This window comes from Mya arenaria, chromosome 14 (assembly GCF_026914265.1).
Source record: "Mya arenaria isolate MELC-2E11 chromosome 14, ASM2691426v1".
NCBI classification, from domain to species: domain Eukaryota; kingdom Metazoa; phylum Mollusca; class Bivalvia; order Myida; family Myidae; genus Mya; species Mya arenaria.
The window spans coordinates 43726555-43749827 of record NC_069135.1 but is presented as its reverse complement, the minus strand read 5'-3'; the positions used below and the strand labels follow the sequence as shown (position 1 = coordinate 43749827).

At 39.4% G+C, this 23273-nt stretch overlaps 1 protein-coding gene across 4 annotated transcripts in view; it reads right to left on the bottom strand.

Moving 5' to 3' along the window:
* The window catches only part of LOC128217888 (leucine-rich repeat serine/threonine-protein kinase 2-like), a 63871-nt gene that overhangs the window by 6000 nt on the left and 34598 nt on the right, over positions 1 to 23273 (bottom strand). For all 4 annotated transcript variants that reach the window (XM_052925323.1, XM_052925324.1, XM_052925325.1 and 1 more), the window contains 17 exons: positions 22896 to 22987; positions 22473 to 22573; positions 22124 to 22189; positions 14054 to 14145; positions 13659 to 13792; positions 13320 to 13426; positions 13106 to 13179; positions 12894 to 12957; positions 12655 to 12720; positions 11822 to 12001; positions 11398 to 11496; positions 10509 to 10634; positions 10224 to 10328; positions 9569 to 9775; positions 5299 to 5403; positions 4461 to 4639; positions 3911 to 3989 (listed from right to left, as the gene is read on the bottom strand). In XM_052925323.1, coding sequence (XP_052781283.1) covers positions 3911 to 3989; positions 4461 to 4639; positions 5299 to 5403; positions 9569 to 9775; positions 10224 to 10328; positions 10509 to 10634; positions 11398 to 11496; positions 11822 to 12001; positions 12655 to 12720; positions 12894 to 12957; positions 13106 to 13179; positions 13320 to 13426; positions 13659 to 13792; positions 14054 to 14145; positions 22124 to 22189; positions 22473 to 22573; positions 22896 to 22987 — 1876 coding nt within the window. The remainder of the gene's footprint in view (positions 1 to 3910; positions 3990 to 4460; positions 4640 to 5298; positions 5404 to 9568; positions 9776 to 10223; positions 10329 to 10508; positions 10635 to 11397; positions 11497 to 11821; positions 12002 to 12654; positions 12721 to 12893; positions 12958 to 13105; positions 13180 to 13319; positions 13427 to 13658; positions 13793 to 14053; positions 14146 to 22123; positions 22190 to 22472; positions 22574 to 22895; positions 22988 to 23273) is intronic.

Here is a 23273-nt window from a genome sequence, read left to right as displayed (position 1 = left end):
AAGGTCAAGGTCACAGTGACCTTTAATGGTAAAATAATTTTAAAGATTGTCCGAGTGATAACTCAACAATGCCTGCACCAATGGCCCTCAAACTTGACATAGAGGTTGGGCCTGACCAGTAGATGACCCCTATTGTTTTTGGGGGTCATCAGGCCAAAGGTCAAGGTCACAGTGACCTTGAATGGTAAAAGGTCGTCCGAGTGGTAACTTGACAATGCCTGCACCCATGGCCCTCAAACTTGACTTGGAGGTTGGGCCTGACCAGTAGCTGACTCCTATTGTTTTTGGGGCTCATCGGGTCAAAGGTCATGTTCACAGTGACCTTGAATGGTAAAAGGTTGCCCGAGTGATAACTCATCAATGCCGGCACCCATGGCCCTCATAATTGAATTGGAGGTTGGGCCTGACCAGGAGATGACCCCTATTGTTTTTGGGGGTCATCGGGCCAAATGTCAAGGTCACAGTGACCTTGAATGGTAAAAGGTTGTCCGAGTGATAATTCAACAATGCCTGCACCCATGGCCCTCATAATTGAATTGGAGGTTGGGCCTGACCAGTAGAAGACCCCTATTGTTTTTGGGGGTCATCTGGCCAAAGGTCAAGGTCACAGTCACCTTGAATGGTTAAAGGTTTTCCTTGTGATAACTTGACAATGCCTGCACCCATGGCCCTCAAACTTGACTTGGAATTGGGCCTGACCAGTACATGACCCCTTTTGTTTTTGGGGGTCTTCTGGCCAAAGGTCAAGGTCACAGTCACCTTGAATGGTAAAAGGTTGTCCGAGTGATAACTCGACAATGCCTGCACCCATGGCCCTCAAACTTGACTTGGAGAATTGGCCTGACAAGGAGATGACCCCTATGGTTTTTGGGGGTCATCTGGCCAAAGGTCAAGTTCACAGTGACCTGGAATGGTAAAATGTTGTCCGAGTGATAACTCGACAATGCCTGCACCCATGGCCCTCAAACTTGACTTGGAGGTTGGGCCTGGCCAGAAGATGGTCCCTATTGATTTTAGGGGTCATTGAGCTAAAGGTCAAGGTCACAGTGACCTGGAATGGTAAAAGGTTATCCGAGTGATAACTCGACAATGCCTGCACCCATGGCCCTCAAGGTTGACTTGGAGGTTGGGCCTGGCCAGAAGATGGTCCCTATTGATTTTAGGGGTCATTGGCCCAAAGGTCAAGGTCACAGTGACCTTGAATGATAAAAGGTTGTCCGAGTGATAACTCAACAATGCCTGCACCCATGGACCTCAAACTTGGCATTGAGGTTGGGCCTGACCAGTAGATGACCCCTATTGATTTTAGGGGTCAAAGGTCAAGGTCACAGTGACCTTGAAAGCGACCTTGACAATTCCTGGACCTATGGTCATCAAACTTGACATGAAGGTTGGGCCTGCCCAGTAGATGACCCCTATCGACTTTGGGGGTCATCAGGCCAAGGTCAATGTCACAGTAACCTTTAACGCAAAAAAGTTAACAAATCCTCTTCCACTGATGTCTCAACAATGCCTGAACCTATGATCATTAAACTTGACATGGATGTTAAGCCTGACCAGTAGATCACCCTTATTGATTTTAGGATTCATAGAGCCAAAGGTCAAGGTCACAGTGATCTTGAATGGTAAAAGGTTGTCAGAGTGATAACTCGACAATGCCTGAACCCATGGCCTTCAAATTGACTTGGAGTTGCATCTGACTTGTAGATGACCCCTTATGATTTAAGGGGTCATAGGGTCAAAGGTCAAGGTCACAGTGACCTTGAACGAAAAAAACTTGTCTGTGTGATAACTTGACAATGCCTGCACCCATGGCCCTCGAACTTGACATTTAGGTTTCTGGTGACCAGCTGATGACTCTGGATTTTGATTTCATAGAGTCAAAGGTCATGGTCATAACACACTCTATCCTCACACTTTAATGGTCATAATCTGAAAACTGCCATAATGGCAACAAATCAGCTGTCATTTCGGTCCATGCATATTTCATATAATCCTGACAACATGGCGCTCAGGGGGGGCATAATGTTTGACAAACATCTCTTGTTTGTTTTTATTTGCAGCATAATCCGGGATTGTAATGCACATGTCAATTGTAACCACTGCCCCGCCCGCCACTTGCCCTTGTTACAGGGGTATACCGGGGACACCAGAGGCAATTGGCTGTGTTTTTACCTTTCAGGTGGCCCCACAGTGCCTAGTGAATGTGGTTTTGTCTTCATATTGAAAATAGTCGGGAATGGGCCTCACATAGGTATTCGGGGTTGCGGGGCCATTTGGCAGGGATTTTACCAGTAGTGTGTCCCTGCAGGTCGGGTATTTTACCCGCGATTTTTAGACCGGAAGTCAAAGTCCGCGCTATTCCGGATTTGGGGGGGGGGACATATACAATTGGCTGGTGCATAAAAACATCTAAATAACCAAAAAAAGTACTCTGAAAAATACCCTTGTTCATTTTGTTTTAATAAGCACATGTCATTGCATTTCCTGTGATAACAGAAACAAAATTTAGTCTGTTATATGGAGTCTGATGTTTGATGATGATGATGCCTGTGTAAGTGATCATTTTTTACAAATCCAAAATCAAATACAGTTACATATGATGTTGAACTGATTCAGGTAGATTTATATAAGTCGTTTCAAACTTTTTACTAAAAACAGGGTTATATTTATTATTATAAATGATCGTCATATTAAAGTACGTTTTAATAATATAAGAAATTAGATTTATCCATATAATGTTTGTACTAAACACGGATGAATAAATAGTATGTATTCCGACATTTTCCCGATGTCCATTAGAGGTTCAGTTCAAGATGGCATTAAAATGGGTTAAAGGGCAATTATTTCGAACAATCTTTCTTATTTATATTGAATATAAGGAAAAATATATTTTTCGCTCTTCGCTCGCTTCGGTTTTTATGAAAACTGACAAAAAATTTTTTTTTTTTTTTTCGCTCGCTCGCTCCAATTTTTTGGGCAAAAATCCGAGGAACTAAACATTAATTTGGTGTGGCCTAAGTTGCTGTTATGTGTTGCGGAGCGTGTCTCGTGAAGTGTTTGCAAGTTTTTGTTATGTGTCTTCGAGCGTGTCTCGTGAAGTGTTTGTTAATTGTTGTTATGTGTCGTCGATCGTGTCTCGTGAAATGTTTGTAAGTTGTTGCTTTGTGTCGCGGAGCGTGTCTCGTGAAGTGTTTGTAAGTTGTTGTTATGTGTCGTCGAGCGTGTCTCGTGAAGTGTTTGTTAATTGTTCTTATGTGTCGTCGATCGTGTCTCGTGAAGTGTTTGTAAGTTGTTGTTATGTGTCGTCGAGCGTGTCTCGTGAAGTGTTTGTAAGTTGTTGTTATGTGTCGTCGAGCGTGTCTCGTGAAGTGTTTGTTAATTGTTGTTATGTGTCGTCGAGCGTGTCTCGTGAAGTGTTTGTAAGTTGTTGTTTTGTGTCGCAGAGCGTGTCTCGTGAAGTGTTTGTAAGTTGTTGTTATGTGTCGTCGATCGTGTCTCGTGAAGTGTTTGTAAGTTGTTGTTATGTGTCGTCGATCGTGTCTCGTGAAGTGTTTGTAAGTTGTTGCTTTGTGTCGCGGAGCGTGTCTCGTGAAGTGTTTGTAAGTTGATGTTATGTGTCGTCGAGCGTGTCTCGTGAAGTTTTTGTAAGTTTTTGCTATGTGTCTTCGATCGTGTCTCGTGAAGGGTTTGTAAGTTGTTGCTATGTGTCGTCGATCGTGTCTCGTGAAGTGTTTGTAAGTTGTTGTTATGTATCGTCGATCGTGTCTCGCGAAGTGTTTGTAAGTTGTTGTTTTATTGCAAACATGATTGCAAACATGTTTTTTTTAATATATGGCTATCGGGATTGTCCCTGTCGTTTCAACTATATTATGCTATAGTTTGTGTATCTAGAATAACTATGACTTACTTGGATCAGTTCTTGGACTGGCAGTAACGCAATGCGACCATTGGCTAAACCAACTAGAAGAGTGTCGTCATTAGTTTTCCTGAATAAGTACAAAATATACCATATGATTAACTCTGCATAGGTATATACCAAATCTGCAAACAAATAGCAATCTATATAATGACACTCTTTGTGATTATGTTACTGGAAATTGCGAATTAATCATGTTTTTGTTTTTTATTTGATTCTGTTGTTAAAAAAACGAAACAATTTCTCACTTTGATACGTTTTAAAATACGAAAAAGACAAAAAATAATCTAAAAAGTAATCACATGCGGTCGATCTAAACTTCTTAAATGGTGTTTAGTGACGCATTTGTGTTTTATTGGAAAATGCACGGAATTCAATGGGTTTGGCATGAGATTCCATAAAAAGATGCATTAATTACAAGACAAACGTTAGTATTTAAACACAATCACCTAGGTGGCAATTATGCAAAGTAAGAAAAAGAGATACAAGCTACCATAATACTTCTAAATATACATACATTGGTATATATGTATGTGTTTACCTTTTGCAGTATGTCATACAAAGAACAGAACCCTCCATTTGCAATGAGGAGTGTAACGTCTTGTATGTTTCATCTGTCGTATCAAACAGCCAGACCCGCCCTAGCTGTGTGCCGATAGCTAGTCGGCTATACCCGAGGGACAGCATACAAAGCACACGCCCATGGTTAAAGAAGACGCCCTAGAATAATGCAACTTGATGACAGTACCATACATCAGTGAACTGATTAGGTAATTTGATATTATGTAGACTATCTAGCTGATACATATTGATGAACACAATTACCATCCATAACATGACTCAAAACCATTATACTGCAACGTGCTCTCTCATAATTTGAACCTTTCTCTTGTTTTGAATAAACACATACACACAACTACTCAGTCTGGATTTTAATACAAAATAGTATAAGTTGGTATATGCTTTTGTATGTATACGTGAGCATGAGCTTCGTTTAGAATGTACTGGGTGCATTGTGTACTGGGTGCGTTGTGTACTGGGTGCGTTGTGTACTGGGTGCGTTGTGTACTGGGTGCGTTGTGTACTGGGTGCGTTGTGTACTGGGTGCATTGTGTACTGGGTGCATTGTGTACTGGGTGCATTGTGTACTGGGTGCATTGTGTATAGGGTGCATTGTGTACAGGGTGCATTGTGTACAGGGTGCATTGTGCACTGGGTGCATTGTGTACTGGGTGCATTGTGTACTGGGTGCATTGTGTACAGGGTGCATTGTGTACAGGGTGCATTGTGTACAGGGTACATTGTGTACAGGGTGCATTGTGTACAGGGTGCATTGTATACGATCATTATGTACTTGGTATGGTGATGAGGAGGTTTACCCTAGTTTTGCTCGAAGGGTCGCTCAAATCCGAGAAGGAGAGCTGGAATGATTCAGAGTCGCCACTAGCAATCCACAGTCGAAGTCCATGTTTGCCTTCCCGCTCCTGTAAAATACTTAATCTCGTACGACAACTGATAAGGCTGAGTCGCCACTAGCCATCCACAGTCGCAGTCCATGAAGTACTAGACAGCTGATATAGAAGGGTGACCAATAGAATTTAGACTCGAGACTGGCGATGCACAATCGAAGACAGCGTTTTCAATCCCTCCCAATTAAAATACCGGCAACAAAATATGTATATGTCATATTGTGGCAATTCTCTTGAATACTAAACATTAAGATGACAAGCAACCCTCAACCCAATAAAAACATAATGATGACAAGCACTCCTCAATCTAATATTAAACAACAACACGACAAGCAACCCAATATTAAACATAACGATACCAGACAACCATCAATCCAATAATACATAACGATAACAGACAACCCTCAATCCAATAAAACATAACAATAACAAGCAACCGTCAATCCAATAATACAAAACGATAACACGCAACCCTCAATCCAATAATTCATAACGATGACAGGCAACCCTCAATCCAATAATTCATAACGATAACAAGCAACCCTCAATCCAATAATACATAACGATGACAAGCAACCCTCAATCCAATAATTCATAACGATGGCAAGCAACCCTCAATCCAATAATTCATAACGATAACAAGCAACCCTCAATCCAATAATACATAACGATGACAAGCAACCCTCAATCCAATACTTCATAACGATGAAAAGCAACCCTCAATCCAATAATTCATAACGATAACAAGCAACCCTCAATCCAATAATACATAACGGTGACAAGCAACCCTCAATCCAATAATTCATAACGATAACAAGCAACCCTCAATCCAATAATACATAACGATAACAAGCAACCCTCAATCCAATAATACATAACGGTGACAAGCAACCCTCAATTCAATATCAAACATAACGATAACAAGCAACCCTCAATCCAATAATTCATAACGATGACAAGACACCCTCAATCCAATAATTTATAACGATAACAAGCAACCCTCAATCCAATAATTCATCATGATGATAAGAAAGTCTCAATCCAGTAATACATAACGATGACAAGCAACCCTCAATCCAATAATACAAAACGATGACAAGCAACCCTCAATCCAATAATACATAACGATAACAAGCAACCCTCAATCCAATAATACATAACGATGACAAGCAACCCTCAATCCAATAATACATAACGATGACAAGCAACCCTCAATCCAATAATACATAACGATGACAAGCAACCCTCAATCCAATAACTCATCACGATAACAAGCAACCCTCAATCCAATAATGCATAAAACGATAACAAGCAACCCTCAATCCAATAAAACATAACGATGACAAGCAACCCTCAATCCAATAATACAAAACGATAACAAGCAACCCGCAATCCAATAATACATCACGATAACAAGCAACCCTCAATCCAATAATACAAAACGATAACAAGTAACCCTCAATCCAATAATACAAAACGATAACAAGCAACCCGCAATCCAATAATACATCACGATAACAAGCAACCCTCAATCCAATAATACAAAACGATAACAAGTAACCCTCAATCCAATAATACAAAACGATAACAAGCAACCCTCAATCCAATAATACAAAACGATAACAAGCAACCCTCAATCCAATAATACAAAACGATAACAAGCAACCCTCAATCCAATAATTCATAACGATGACAAGCAACCCTCAATCCAATAATACATAACGATGACAAGCAACCCTCAATCCAATAATACAAAACGATAACAAGCAACCCTCAATCCAATAATACAAAACGATAACAAGCAACCCTCAATCCAATAATACAAAACGATGACAAGCAACCCTCAATCCAATAATACATAACGATGAAAAGCAACCCTCAATCCAATAATTCATAACGATGAAAAGCAACCCTCAATCCAATAATTCATAACGATAACAAGCAACCCTCAATCCAATAATACATATCGATGACAAGCAACCCTCAATCCAATATCAAACATAACGATAACAAGCAACCCTCAATCCAATAATTCATAACGATGACAAGCAACCCTCAATCCAATAATTCAAAACGATGACAAACAACCCTCAATCCAATAATACATAACGATGACAAGAAACCCTCAATCCAATAATACATAACGATGACAAGCAACCCTCAATCCAATAATTCATAACGATCAAAAGCAACCCTCAATCCAATAATACATAACGATAACAAGCAACCCTCAATCCAATAATTCATAACGATGACAAGCAACCCTCAATCCAATAATTCATAACGATGACAAGCAACCCTCAATCCAATAATACATAACGATGACAAGCAACCTTTAATCCAATAATTCATAACGATGACAAACAACCCTCAATCCAATAATACATAACGATGACAAGCAACCCTCAATCCAATAATACATAACGATGACAAGCAACCCTCAATCCAATAATACATAACGATGACAAGCAACCCTCAATCCAATAATTCATAACGATGAAAAGCAACCCTCAATCTAATAATCCATAACGATGACAAGCAACCCTCAATCCAATAATACATAACGATGACAAGCAACCCTCAATCCAATATCAAACATAACGATAACAAGCAACCCTCAATCCAATAATTCATAACGATGACAAGCAACCCTCAATCCAATAATTCATAACGATGACAAGCAACCCTCAATCCAATAATACATAACGATGACAAGCAACCCTCAATCCAATAATACATAACGATGACAAGCAACCCTCAATCCAATAATACATAACGATGACAAGCAACCCTCAATCCAATAATTCATAACGATGAAAAGCAACCCTCAATCCAATAATACATAACGATGACAAGCAACCCTCAATCCAATAATTCATAACGATGAAAAACAACCCTCAATCCAATAATTCATAACGATAACAAGCAACCCTCAATCCAATAATACATAACGATGACAAGCAACCCTCAATCCAATATCAAACATAACGATAACAAGCAACCCTCAATCCAATAATTCATAGCGATGACAAGAAACCCTCAATCCAATAATTTATAACGATAACAAGCAACCCTCAATCCAATAATAAATAACGATGACAAGCAACCAATCCTCAATCCAATATCAAACATAACGATAACAAGATACCCTCAATCCAATAATACATAACGATGACAAGCAACCCTCAATCCAATAATTCATAACGATGACAAGCAACCCTCAATCCAATAATACATAACGATGACAAGCAACCCTCAATCCAATAATACATAACGATAACAAGCAACCCTCAATCCAATAATACATAACGATGACAAGCAACCCTCAATCCAATAATTCATAACGATGACAAGCAACCCTCAATCCAATAATACATAACGATGACAAGCAACCCTCAATCCAATAATTCATAACGATGACAAGCAACCCTCAATCCAATAATACATAACGATGACAAGCAACCCTCAATCCAATAATACATAACGATGACAAGCAACCCTAAATCCAATAATTCATAACGATGACAAGCAACCGTCATTCCAATAATACATAACGCTGACAAGCAACCCTCAATCCAATAATACATAACGATGACAAGCAACCCTCTATCCAAAAATAGATAACGATGACAAGCAACCCTCAATCCAATAATTCATAACGATGACAAGCAAGCCTCAATCCAATAATACATAACGATGACAAGCAACCTTTAATCCAATAATAAACAATACGATGACAAGAAACCCTCAATCCAATAATAAACAATACGATGACAAGCAACCAATAGTAAACATTATGTAATCTGTTACAAGGCTTGAACGAGGTATCTGATCTTACACCCACTGCACAATAAGACTTATTCAAATACAGTCCAAACTCGCTATGTCGACCTCGGATACCTCGATTTTCAGATCGAACTTTTTTCCCGGTCCGCAATTTATTTCTTCTAATTATTTATTTTAGTATTCTCCCGCTATCCCCGGTATAATCCCGGACCTTGGGGTGCATTACTTTATAAATAAAACATAACATTCGTGGAAATTTATTACGATTTTGTATGAACTTGGCGATGTAATATTTAAGAATGACCACTCAAACAGTATCTTATATTTCTTGTTTATACTGTGGATTTCGTAGATTAAAACCAACAATAGCAAAGGGGAAACAAGAAACACATACCTCCACAGCAAGGCATTCCACAGTCGTGGACCTTGAAACGGTGATCACTTTATGCACACCATGGATCTCTGGCTTCCTCAATGTGTCCCACAGATTGTCTGTGGTAGGCCGGGTGTCGGGATCGTATTTAAGACAGGCCATGATCACCTGCTGCATATCAGGCCACGTGTGAGTCGTGTGGGTTTCCGGTGGAGGGATTTGACGCCGCTATAGTATAGGAACTCATTTGTATTGTGTTCAGTTTAGTGAATACTAATTTATTTAAGCTGCATATATATTTAGCCCAACTGTGACGAAAGCTGTTACCAGGGTAGATACCAGTACTCAGACGTTCATTTTGAGAGGTAATAAGAAGGTTCACTAGGTGGGGCTCCAACCCACGACCTCTTTGGTGAGCGGCGAGCACATTTACTACTCTGACTGTGTTAACGGGTGCCTTTTTGGCACTAAAAAGAAGTATATTCTGTTATAAATTATATCATTTGTATAATGATATGCCAATTCAAGTGGGGTTATTGGTCCATAACTTTACTTAATAACGAAATATGTGTTCCTGTTAAAAAAAAACTAAATTACAAAAAAGTGTAAATGTGAAAACGTTTAATGTTTATATATAACATGAATGTATAATAGATCAGACAAAAACATGTATAACCTCTGATAAGGCTCTATCCATTTCCATGCTGGAGTCCATGTACTGGAAGGGATGCTTTCCAGTGAGTAGCACGAACAAAGTGAGGCCGAAGGAGAATATATCTGCCTGAAAAGTACACTATGCCTGCTGTAAATATAGCTTGACAACATAAATGAAAATCTAACGTTTAAGCATATTGGTCAAAGTATTTTTTTAAAAACGTTTCTTGGGTATATACTCCAAACTACATGTCTGTCATCGTAGAAAAATCTCAGGTAGTTTCGAAGTGGAACTGATGTATCTTACCTGAAATGAGTAATTTTCCTTGTTGATGACCTCAGGGGCCCTGAAACCTGGTGTGCCTTCCTGGGCACAGAGGCCTTGAAGGGCTGTGAACCTGGCAATCCCGTAGTCAGCTATTTTGGCGTTTACCTGGATCACAAACATATAATTCCTACAAAACCTTGCATAAGAGTGAAGTAAATATATATACTTGATTTGGCATTTTATATTAACAGGTAACTATTAACTACACAACCTTTAAACCCTTACCTGCTACATCTGAAATAAACTATACCGTCAGTACTCGTACACTTACAGTTATTCCTCGTTCAATAACCATCAGTCCTCATACAATCACAGTCAGTACTCGTACACTTACAGTTATTCCTCGTTCAATAACCGTCAGTCCTCATACAATCACAGTCAGTACTCGTACATTTACCGTCGGTTCTCAAACAATTACTATCAGACCTCGAACATTAACCGTCAGTATCCGTACATTTACCATCAGTTATCGTACAATTACGTTCAATCCTCTCACATCAGTAATCGCACATGATCCGTCAGTACTCGTACAATTACATTAAGAACTCGAACGATTACCGTTACTTACTACCTTATTAGTAATGTCTCTGTCTTTTGGTAAGATGATAGTCGAGATTTCAGAAAAAAATAGTTTGTCATATTAAGTTTATAAACGAACAGTTATTGGTTATTTCAGTAAAAGACATGCATATTATATTACGATTGTAAAACAAGTTATAGCAATGAAATAGTACACAAGGTTGCGCGAGAGTGTGGTGTTTTGTTTCCGTGGGAAGTAGAGTACCCGAAGGAAACTCATTTGTCCGACTCGGTGACCACAAACCAAACTCACATAACATGCCTTATACACATTTGCAAATGCTCTTACTGTTGAATCTAGGGACAGGCTGAAGATGAGAACATTCTCTGGTTTCATGTCCCGGTAGACGATCATGCACTGGTGGATGTACATCAGCCCTTCTGCGATCTGATGTATCATTATAATACAACACTTATCAATACTAAAATGTTAAATACGTAGTACATATAAATAGTTTATTTTATAGTATGTAGGTATTACTTCGCATTCGTGTACCAAGAATGTATGTATTAGAGTGTTTTTTGTTATATTTGCTAACCAAATAATTGCTAAATTCCTGTACAAACTTGTTACTATATATACTCACATATGTATTGAGTGTACATTAAGATTACATCAACAACCTTCTTTTATGCAGACTTTGCAGCTAGTTGGACTTAAACGTACGTTTCTGGCCTATTTTGTTTCTTTAAAAAAGACAGCCTTTACCTACCTGCATTGCGATTTTGTGTTTGAGCTGCCTAATGTCTCTCTTGTTATGTTCAACGCCCTCCTTAACCAGCGACGCCAAGGTCCCGTGGGCAGCGTATTCGATCACAATGAGTGGGGGCCTCACCCCCACCGCCAGGAGGGCCACGACACTCGGATGGCACAAGGATTGTAAGATCGTCGCCTGGAATGTTAACAAGATTTAATGGACTAAACAGCTCTAAAAGGTCGATTTATTAGTAAGATTTTGGCTACTGGGTTTGCAATAGTGGAATCATCAGGCGAAAACAAATGTAGTCTCTCATGCAATGCCGTTTTATTATTACATTATACAATGAATATATACAAACATATGAATTTTGTACGAATCCAGTAAATTACTTTCAAAGTCAAAGTAGTAGTATTTACAGATGTTATAAAAACAAAGAATTAAAGGTTTGAAACTCGAATTAATGTTTGTGTTTTCAACCGCCAAATCATTAATTCATTAAATCATTATACAACCGGTTGTGTAACCCCTGATATTGTTACATGTATTTTTAAACTGTTTAGATTTATATGTTCAATCTTGCTCTCAACGACAGATGTTGGTACAAGTGTGGGGCTCCTGACTGAAACCCACTGAAGTCCTGTTTTACTGACGTGAACAAGACGTGAACCATGGTACTTATGGCTATATTATTCGTGTCTATGTGTCTCACCTCACTCGCTGAGTAAGTGGTTGGCCTTGTCTCTTGACAAAGCATAAGTTTAAAGTTTGGTAACTGAGAGTTATCCTGTAGTTTCCATTTTGTATTTAAATTACTATTGTAATTATAAATGTGCTAGGGAATATACCTCTTGTCTCAACATTTTCACGGAATGAACATCGGCAATTTCTTTGAACAGCTTCACTGCAACCGTCTACAACAATGGGCATACAATTTAATAACGATACATTTCATTAATCGCGAGAAAGATCACCAAAGTAAGATACATATAATATTTAACCTTAAAGTATTTATCATGTTCAAAGTATTTCTTATTTGCAATCATCAAAACTCTTTCATCATGATATACGGATGAGTAACGATTACCTGTCCTTTGTATTCGCCTTTAAAAACACCACCAAAACTTCCATCTCCAAGCTGGTTGGATGGCCTGTTTACACAATATACAATATAGGCATTACATTATCAGGAAGTCTGAATTAAGCATGCTGAATTTAAATTAATGAACCAGGATAAGTTAACATATACTACTGATGTTTATGCATATGTACTAACAAACATTGTACAGTGGCACTTACAATTCATCAAATGTAAACGCATTCTGCTCTAGTTTAAATTCGTCTTCGATATCACCAAGGATGAGGTCTGGGGCCTACACAAATAACATTTAAGAATAAACTTAGTGGAACATCAAACTTGTACCTCAGCAATTCAGAAATAAACAGATTGTGACAGAAATAAACTACGACATGTTTGAACTTGAAACACAATATAAGCCAAAGCAGATTGTACCAGTTCAGATAAAGCTACTTCGCCTCCATGCAGTGGGCATCTGACGATGTCGTCCTCTGATGCCGCTTTTTGCAGGTAATTTATTGAAAACAGATGTTTGTCGGCGTCTAAATGAGAAAAAATCATTCGAAATGAATGGTAGGTGTTGAATACAGCATCAAAACCTGTGAAGCATGGCAACATATTATGTTGATCATAATTTATTGAAAACGACGTCAAAGATCTAACTTAATACGAATGAACCGTAAGATAAAATGTATATGATAGTTTTTGGCAAGGTTAATACACACAGTGTCGTTTGGTCTGTTAAAGACTGTGGTAAATGCCTTGTTTACGTACCAGTTCCTATACATTGTGTACAGGGCGTCAATACTTCCAGAACGGGCTGTCCCTTGATCGGGTCAATACTTGTCAATCCCGGGTACCATTCATCTATAAGACTGTCGATCTCGTCCACGGCTCGACACAGCAACCTTTAAATAGTGTAACCGCTGATGCTTAAGTGGTAGTTATGGTATTAGTGTATTGTGTTGGATAATGTTGCTGTTGTTGTTGTTGTTGTTGTTGTTGTTGTTTAGATACACTTTAGTTGACAACAACAAGGTTTACGTCTCTTTTGTAATTGTACCGACAGAAGGAAAGTATTAAATGATATTATGCGCAGCATGTTTACACTTAGAAACACAACACAATGGTTCACTTAAGTTTCGAACGATGCATGATTTGTTTCTTACTTGACGCCTTGTTTCGTCGCGGGAACTGTGATTTGTATACACTCCATTTTGTTACCATCTCTCGGTTCATAAGCTAGCAGAATGTACTTCTCCTGAAGAGACACATTATTTAATGCCTTATTGGCGTCACTCATTTTAAAGGGTTCATTATATTGTTTATTGTTCTTAGCTAACGGTTATTATCTCAAGAATATTGTTTTGGAAATAGTAATTTTCGAATTCTACTTTCCATAGAATTTGCATCAACACTTATCGTCTGAGTGAGATATAGACCTTACCTCCCTCCAAATGAGATATAGACATTATCTCCTTCCAAAAAAATAAATATACCTACCAAATAAGATATAGACCTTACCTCCCTCTAAAAGAAATATAGACCATACCTTCCTCCAAAATGAGATACAGACCTAACCTCCTTCCAAAATAGGATATAGACCTTACCTCCTTCCAAATGAGATATAGACCTTACCTCCCTCCAAATGAGATATAGACCTTACCTCCCTCCAAATCAGATATAGACCTTACCTCCCTCCAAATGAGATATAGACCTTACATCCCTTCAAATGAGATATAGACCTTACCTCCCTCCGAATGAGATATAGACCTTACCTCCCTCCAAATGAGATATAGACCTTACCTCCCTCCAAATGAGATATAGACCTTACCTCCCTCCAAATGAGATATAGACCTTACCTCCCTCCGAATGAGATATAGACCTTACCTCCCTCCGAATGAGATATAGACCTTACCTCCCTCCAAATGAGATATAGACCTAACCTCCCTCCAAATCAGATATAGACCTTACATCCCTTCAAATGAGATATAGACCTTACCTCCCTCCGAATGAGATATAGACCTTACCTCCCTCCGAATGAGATATAGACCTTACCTCCCTCCAAATGAGATATAGACCTTACATCCCTTAAAATGAGATATAGACCTTACATCCCTTCAAATGAGATATATACCTTACATCCCTTCAAATGAGATATAGACCTTACATCCCTTCAAATGAGATATAGACCTTACCTCCCTCCGAATGAGATATAGACCTTACATCCCTCCAAATGAGATATAGACCTTACCTCCCTCCAAATGAGATATAGACCTTACCTCCCTCCAAATGAGATATTAGCCTTACCTCCTTCCGAATGGGATATAGACCTTACATCCCTCCAAATGAGATATAGACCTTACATCCCTTCAAATGAGATATAGACCTCACATCCCTTCAAATGAGATATAGACCTAACCTCCCACCAAATGAGATATAGACCTTACATCCCTTCAAATGAGATATAGACCTTACCTCCCTTCAAATGAGATATAGACCTTACATCCCTTCAAATGAGATATAGACCTTACCTCCCTCCGAATGAGATATAGACCTTACCTCCCTCCGAATGAGATATAGACCTTACCTCCCTTCAAATGAGATATAAACCTAACCTCCCTCCAAATGAGATATAGACCTTACATCACTTCAAATGAGATATAGACCTTACCTCCCTCCGAATGAGATATAGACCTTACCTCCCTCCGAATGAGATATAGACCTTACCTCCCTCCAAATGAGATATAGACCTTACCTCCCTCCAAATGAGATATAGACCTTACCTCCCTCCGAATGAGATATAGACCTTACCTCCCTCCGAATGAGATATAGACCTTACCTCCCTCCAAATGAGATATAGACCTAACCTCCCTCCAAATGAGATATAGACCTTACATCCCTTCAAATGAGATATAGACCTTACCTCCCTCCGAATGAGATATAGACCTTACCTCCCTCCGAATGAGATATAGACCTTACCTCCCTCCAAATGAGATATAGACCTTACATCCCTTAAAATGAGATATAGACCTTACATCCCTTCAAATGAGATATATACCTTACATCCCTTCAAATGAGATATAGACCTTACATCCCTTCAAATGAGATATAGACCTTACCTCCCTCCGAATGAGATATAGACCTTACCTCCCTCCAAATGAGATATAGACCTTACATCCCTTCAAATGAGATATAGACCTCACATCCCTTCAAATGAGATATAGACCTAACCTCCCTCCAAATGAGATATAGACCTTACATCCCTTCAAATGAGATATAGACCTTACATCCCTTCAAATGAGATATAGACCTTACATCCCTTCAAATGAGATATAGACCTTACCTCCCTCCGAATGAGATATAGACCTTACCTCCCTCCGAATGAGATATAGACCTTACCTCCCTTCAAATGAGATATAAACCTAACCTCCCTCCAAATGAGATATAGACCTTACATCACTTCAAATGAGATATAGACCTTACATCCCTTCAAATGAGATATAGACCTAACCTCCCTCCAAATGAGATATAGACCTTACCTCCCTCCGAATGAGATATAGACCTTACCTCCCTTCAAATGAGATATAGACCTTACCTCCCTCCGAATAAAATATAGACCTTACATCCCTTCAAATGAGATATAGACCTTACATCCCTTCAAATGAGATATAGACCTTACAACCCTTCAAATGAGATATAGACCTAACCTCCCTCCAAATGAGATATAGACCTTACCTCCCTCCGAATGGGATATAGACCTTACCTCCCTCCGAATGAGATATAGACCTAACCTCCCTCCGAATGAGATATAGACCTAACCTCCCTCCAAATCAGATATAGACCTTACATCCCTCCGAATGGGATATAGACCTTACCTCCCTCCGAATGAGATATAGACCTTACCTCCCTCCAAATGAGATATAGACCTTACCTCCCTCCAAATGAGATATAGACCTTACCTCCTTCCGAATGGGATATAGACCTTACATCCCTCCAAATGAGATATAGACCTTACCTCCCTCCAAATGAGATATAGACCTTACATCCCTTCAAATGAGATATAGACCTTACAACCCTTCAAATGAGATATAGACCTAACCTCCCTCCAAATGAGATATAGACCTTACCTCCCTCCGAATGAGATATAGACCTTACCTCCCTCCGAATGAGATATAGACCTAACCTCCCTCCGAATGAGATATAGACCTAACCTCCCTCCAAATCAGATATAGACCTTACATCCCTCCGAATGGGATATAGACCTTACCTCCCTCCGAATGAGATATAGACCTTACCTCCCTCCAAATGAGATATAGACCTTACCTCCCTCCAAATGAGATATAGACCTTACCTCCTTCCGAATGGGATATAGACCTTACATCCCTCCAAATGAGATATAGACCTTACCTCCCTCCAAATGAGATATAGACCTTACCTCCCTCCAAATGAGATATTAGCCTTACCTCCTTCCGAATGGGATATAGACCTTACATCCCTCCAAATGAGATATAGACCTTACCTCCTTCCGAATGAGATATAGACCTTACCTCAATGAGATATAGACCTTACATCCCTCCAAATGAGATATAGACCTTACATCCCTCCAAATGAGATATAGACCTTACCTCCCTCCAAATGAGATATAGACCTTACCTCCCTCCAAATGAGATATAGACCTTACCTCCCTCCGAATGAGATATAGACCTTACCTCCCTCCAAATGAGATATAGACCTTACATCCCTCCAAATGAGATATAGACCTTACATCCCTCCAAATGAGATATAGACCTTACATCCCTCCAAATGAGATACAGACCTAACCTCCCTCCAAATGAGATATAGACCTTACATCCCTCCAAATGAGATATAGACCTAACCTCCCTCCAAATGATATAAAGACCTTACCTCCCTCCAAATCAGATATAGACCTAACCTCCCTCCAAATGAGATATAGACCTTACCTCCCTCCAAATGAGATATAGACCTTACATCCCTCCAAATGAGATATAGACCTTACCTCCCTCCAAATGAGATATAGACCTTACATCCCTCCAAATCAGATATAGACCTTACCTTCTTCCAAATCAGATATAGACCTTACCTCCCTCTAAATGAGATATAGACCTTACCTCCCTCCGAATGAGATATAGACCTTACCTTCCTCCGAATCAGACCAAATGAGATATAGACCTTACATCCCTCCAAATGAGATATAGACCTAACCTCCCTTCAAATGAGATATAGACCTTACCTCCCTCCAAATGAGATATAGACCTTACCTCCCTCCAAATGAGATATAGACCTTACATCCCTCCAAATCAGATATAGACCTTACCTCCCTCCAAATGAGATATAGACCTTACCTTCTTCCAAATGAGATATAGACCTTACCTCCCTCCAAATGAGATATAGACCTTACCTCCCTCCAAATGAGATATAGACCTTACATCCCTCCAAATGAAATATTGACCTTACCTCCTTCCGAATGGGATATAGACCTTACATCCCTCCAAATGAGACATAGACCTTACATCCCTCCAAATGAGATATAGACCTTACCTTCTTCCAAATGAGATATAGACCTTACCTCCCTCCGAATGAGATATAGACCTTACCTCCCTCCAAATGAGATATAGACCTTACCTCCCTCCAAATGAGATATAGACCTTACATCCCTTCAAATGAGATATAGACCTTACCTCCCTCCAAATGAGATATAGACCTTACCTTCCTCCAAATGAGATCTAAACCTTACATCCCTTCAAATGAGATATAGACCTTACCTCCCTCCAAATGAGATATAGACCTTACCTCCCTCCAAATGAGATATAGACCTTACCTCCCTCCAAATGAGATATAGACCTTACCTCCCTCCAAATGAGATATAGACCTTACCTCCCTCCAAATGAGATCTAAACCTTACCTCCCTCCAAATGAGATATAGACCTTACCTCCCTCCAAATGAGATATAGACCTTACCTCCCTCCAAATGAGATATAGACCTTACCTCCCTCCAAATGAGATAAAGACCTTACATCCCTCCAAATGAGATATAGACCTTACCTCCCTCCAAATGAGATATAGACCTTACCTTCCTCCAAATGAGATATAGACCTTACCTCCCTCCAAATGAGATATAGACCTTACCTCCCTCCAAATGAGATATAGACCTTACATCCCTTCAAATGAGATATAGACCTTACAACCCTTCAAATGAGATATAGACCTAACCTCCCTCCAAATGAGATATAGACCTTACCTCCCTCCGAATGGGATATAGACCTTACCTCCCTCCGAATGAGATATAGACCTAACCTCCCTCCGAATGAGATATAGACCTAACCTCCCTCCAAATGAGATATAGACCTTACCTCCCTCCGAATGAGATATAGACCTTACCTCCCTCCGAATGAGATATAGACCTTACCTCCCTCCAAATGAGATATAGACCTTACCTCCCTCCAAATGAGATATAGACCTTACCTCCTTCCGAATGGGATATAGACCTTACATCCCTCCAAATGAGATATAGACCTTACCTCCCTCCAAATGAGATATAGACCTTACCTCCCTCCAAATGAGATATAGACCTTACCTCCTTCCGAATGGGATATAGACCTTACATCCCTCCAAATGAGATATAGACCTTACCTCCTTCCGAATGAGATATAGACCTTACCTCAATGAGATATAGACCTTACATCCCTCCAAATGAGATATAGACCTTACCTCCCTCCAAATGAGATATAGACCTTACCTCCCTCCAAATGAGATATAGACCTTACCTCCCTCCGAATGAGATATAGACCTTACCTCCCTCCAAATGAGATATAGACCTTACATCCCTCCAAATGAGATATAGACCTTACATCCCTCCAAATGAGATATAGACCTTACATCCCTCCAAATGAGATATAGACCTAACCTCCCTCCAAATGAGATATAGACCTTACATCCCTCCAAATGAGATATAGACCTAACCTCCCTCCAAATGAGATATAGACCTTACCTCCCTCCAAATGAGATATAGACCTTACCTCCCTCCAAATGAGATATAGACCTTACCTCCCTCCAAATGAGATATAGACCTTACATCCCTCCAAATGAGATATAGACCTTACCTCCCTCCAAATGAGATATAGACCTTACATCCCTCCAAATCAGATATAGACCTTACCTTCTTCCAAATCAGATATAGACCTTACCTCCCTCTAAATGAGATATAGACCTTACCTCCCTCCGAATGAGATATAGACCTTACCTTCCTCCGAATCAGACCAAATGAGATATAGACCTTACATCCCTCCAAATGAGATATAGACCTTACCTCCCTCCAAATGAGATATAGACCTTACCTCCCTCCAAATGAGATATAGACCTTACCTCCCTCCAAATGAGATATAGACCTTACATCCCTCCAAATGAGATATAGACCTTACCTCCCTCCAAATGAGATATAGACCTTACCTCCCTCCAAATGAGATATAGACCTTACCTCCCTCCAAATGAGATATAGACCTTACCTCCCTCCAAATGAGATATAGACCTTACATCCCTCCAAATGAGATATAGACCTTACCTCCTTCCGAATGGGATATAGACCTTACATCCCTCCAAATGAGATATAGACCTTACATCCCTCCAAATGAGATATAGACCTTACCTTCTTCCAAATGAGATATAGACCTTACCTCCCTCCGAATGAGATATAGACCTTACCTCCCTCCAAATGAGATATAGACCTTACCTCCCTCCAAATGAGATATAGACCTTACCTCCCTCCAAATGAGATATAGACCTTACATCCCTTCAAATGAGATATAGACCTTACCTCCCTCCAAATGAGATATAGACCTTACCTCCCTCCAAATGAGATATAGACCTTACATCCCTCCAAATGAGATATAGACCTTACCTCCCTCCAAATGAGATATAGACCTTACCTCCCTCCAAATGAGATATAGACCTTACCTCCCTCCAAATGAGATATAGACCTTACCTCCCTCCAAATGAGATATAGACCTTACCTTCCTCCAAATGAGATCTAAACCTTACCTCCCTCCAAATGAGATATAGACCTTACCTTCCTCCAAATGAGATATAGACCTTACCTCCCTCCAAATGAGATATAGACCTTACCTCCCTCCAAATGAGATAAAGACCTTACATCCCTCCAAATGAGATATAGACCTTACCTCCCTCCAAATGAGATATAGACCTTACCTTCCTCCAAATGAGATATAAACCTTACCTCCCTCCAAATGAGATATAGACCTTACCTCCCTCCAAATGAGATAAAGACCTTACATCCCTCCAAATGAGATATAGACCTTACATCCCTTCAAATGAGATATAGACCTTACATCCCTTCAAATGAGATATAGACCTTACATCCCTTCAAATGAGATATAGACCTTACCTCCCTCCAAATGAGATATAGACCTTACCTCCCTCCAAATGAGATATAGACCTTACCTCCCTCCGAATGAATGAGATATGGACCTTACCTCCCTCCGAATGGGATATAGACTTTACCTTCCTTCCAAATGAGATATAGATCTCACCTCTTTCTAAATGAGATATAGACCTTACTTCCCTCCGAATGGGATATAGACCTTACCTCCCTCCGAATGAGATATAGACTTTACCTTTTTCCAAATGGGATATAGACCTCACCTCCCTCCGAATGAGATAAAGACTTTACCTTCCTCCAAATGAGATATAGATCTCACCTCCTTCTAAATGAGATATAGACCTTACCGCCTTCTAAATGAGATATAGACCTTACCTCCCTCTAAATGAGATATAGACCATACCTTCCTCAAAATGGGATGTAGACCTTACCTCCCTCCGAATGAGATATAGACCTTACCTCCCTCCGAATGAGATATAGACCTTACCTTCCTCGAAATGAGATATAGACCTTACCTCCCTCCGAACGGGATATAGACCTTACCTCCCTCCGAATGAGATATATACCTTACCTCCCTCCGAATGGGATATAGACCTTACCTCCCTCCGAATGGGATATAGACCTTACCTCCCTCCGAATGGGATATAGACCTTACCTCCCTCCGAATGGGATATAGACCTTACCTCCCTCCGAATGAGATATAGACCTTACCTCTCTCCGAATGGGATATAGACCTTACCTCCCTCCAAATGAGATATAGACCTTACCTCCCTCCGAATGGAATATAGACCTTACCTCCCTCTTAATGAGATATAACCCTTACCTCCTTCCAAAATGAGTACACCCCTCTCCTCCAGACTAATTGCTTCTCAGATGAAAACATCTCTGACTGAAAAAAAATAAACCTACATCTATATAATAATTATACGCACTCACACACTGCCAGGGTAGTTTTTTGTTGTTGTGCTTTGCTGTTGATTTGCTTTTAAAATATAATTATATTCGAAGTAAATGTGAAAACATATTTTTAAAATATGTTATATAATTTTTATACAATAAATCGAAATAATATAAAACAAAACTAATGTTGCATAGAGATATGGAATTTAGAGCATGCTTGACAATAACACCATACATAGTAATGCCGAATTCGACCAAAAAAAACTACGCACATGGAAATCTTCACTTGAAAAGATTGATATCATCCGTGCAATAAGTCTGAACACCAATCCAATTGGTGCGAAAGGCAATCTATATAATCGACAATACTTGTCTGAAATAAACATGCAAAAACACATCAGTCTAAAAAAATATAATTAGTATCCTTGCTTTTCAATTGTCTATTTTTCTATTTCGCAAACGTTATATCCATACTACCATTTCGTAAGATATTTTAAAATATTGACAATAATACAAATACTATAGAAATAAAGTAATATTCAGGTAGAATAATATATAGCCCAGGACACCGAAACACTCTGATAGGATTTTCCCTGTACGTAAATGACCCTTAACTAGTAGATAACGGTAAAAATGCAATAATTATATCATCCATGGAGTGGATCAGTTGCACATGCAGCCAAATCTGTTCTTACTATGGTTCGGAAGGGCTACTTTCGGACCCTCTATCGGAAGCCGACAAGGTATGAGCAACTCTTTGTCACTGTGAGGAAGTGCAATCTCAAACCTAAAAATGTTTTTAAAATATATATTTAAGCATATTATTGCATTTTTCTATTAACAGTTTCAATTAATACAACATAAGTATAAAGTAGACAAAAAGCAAGTAGCTTAGTCACACGTTCTGTACATCACTAGTATCGTCTTACCCTTATACAATAATTTCTAATACGGTCATCATGATATTGCCGGTAATAAAGTATTATGACCACCTTAGAATCACAGCCCCCGGTCATTAATATTCAGAAAAAGTGACATATTTTCTGAAATATTGGAATCCCCCCTTTACAAGA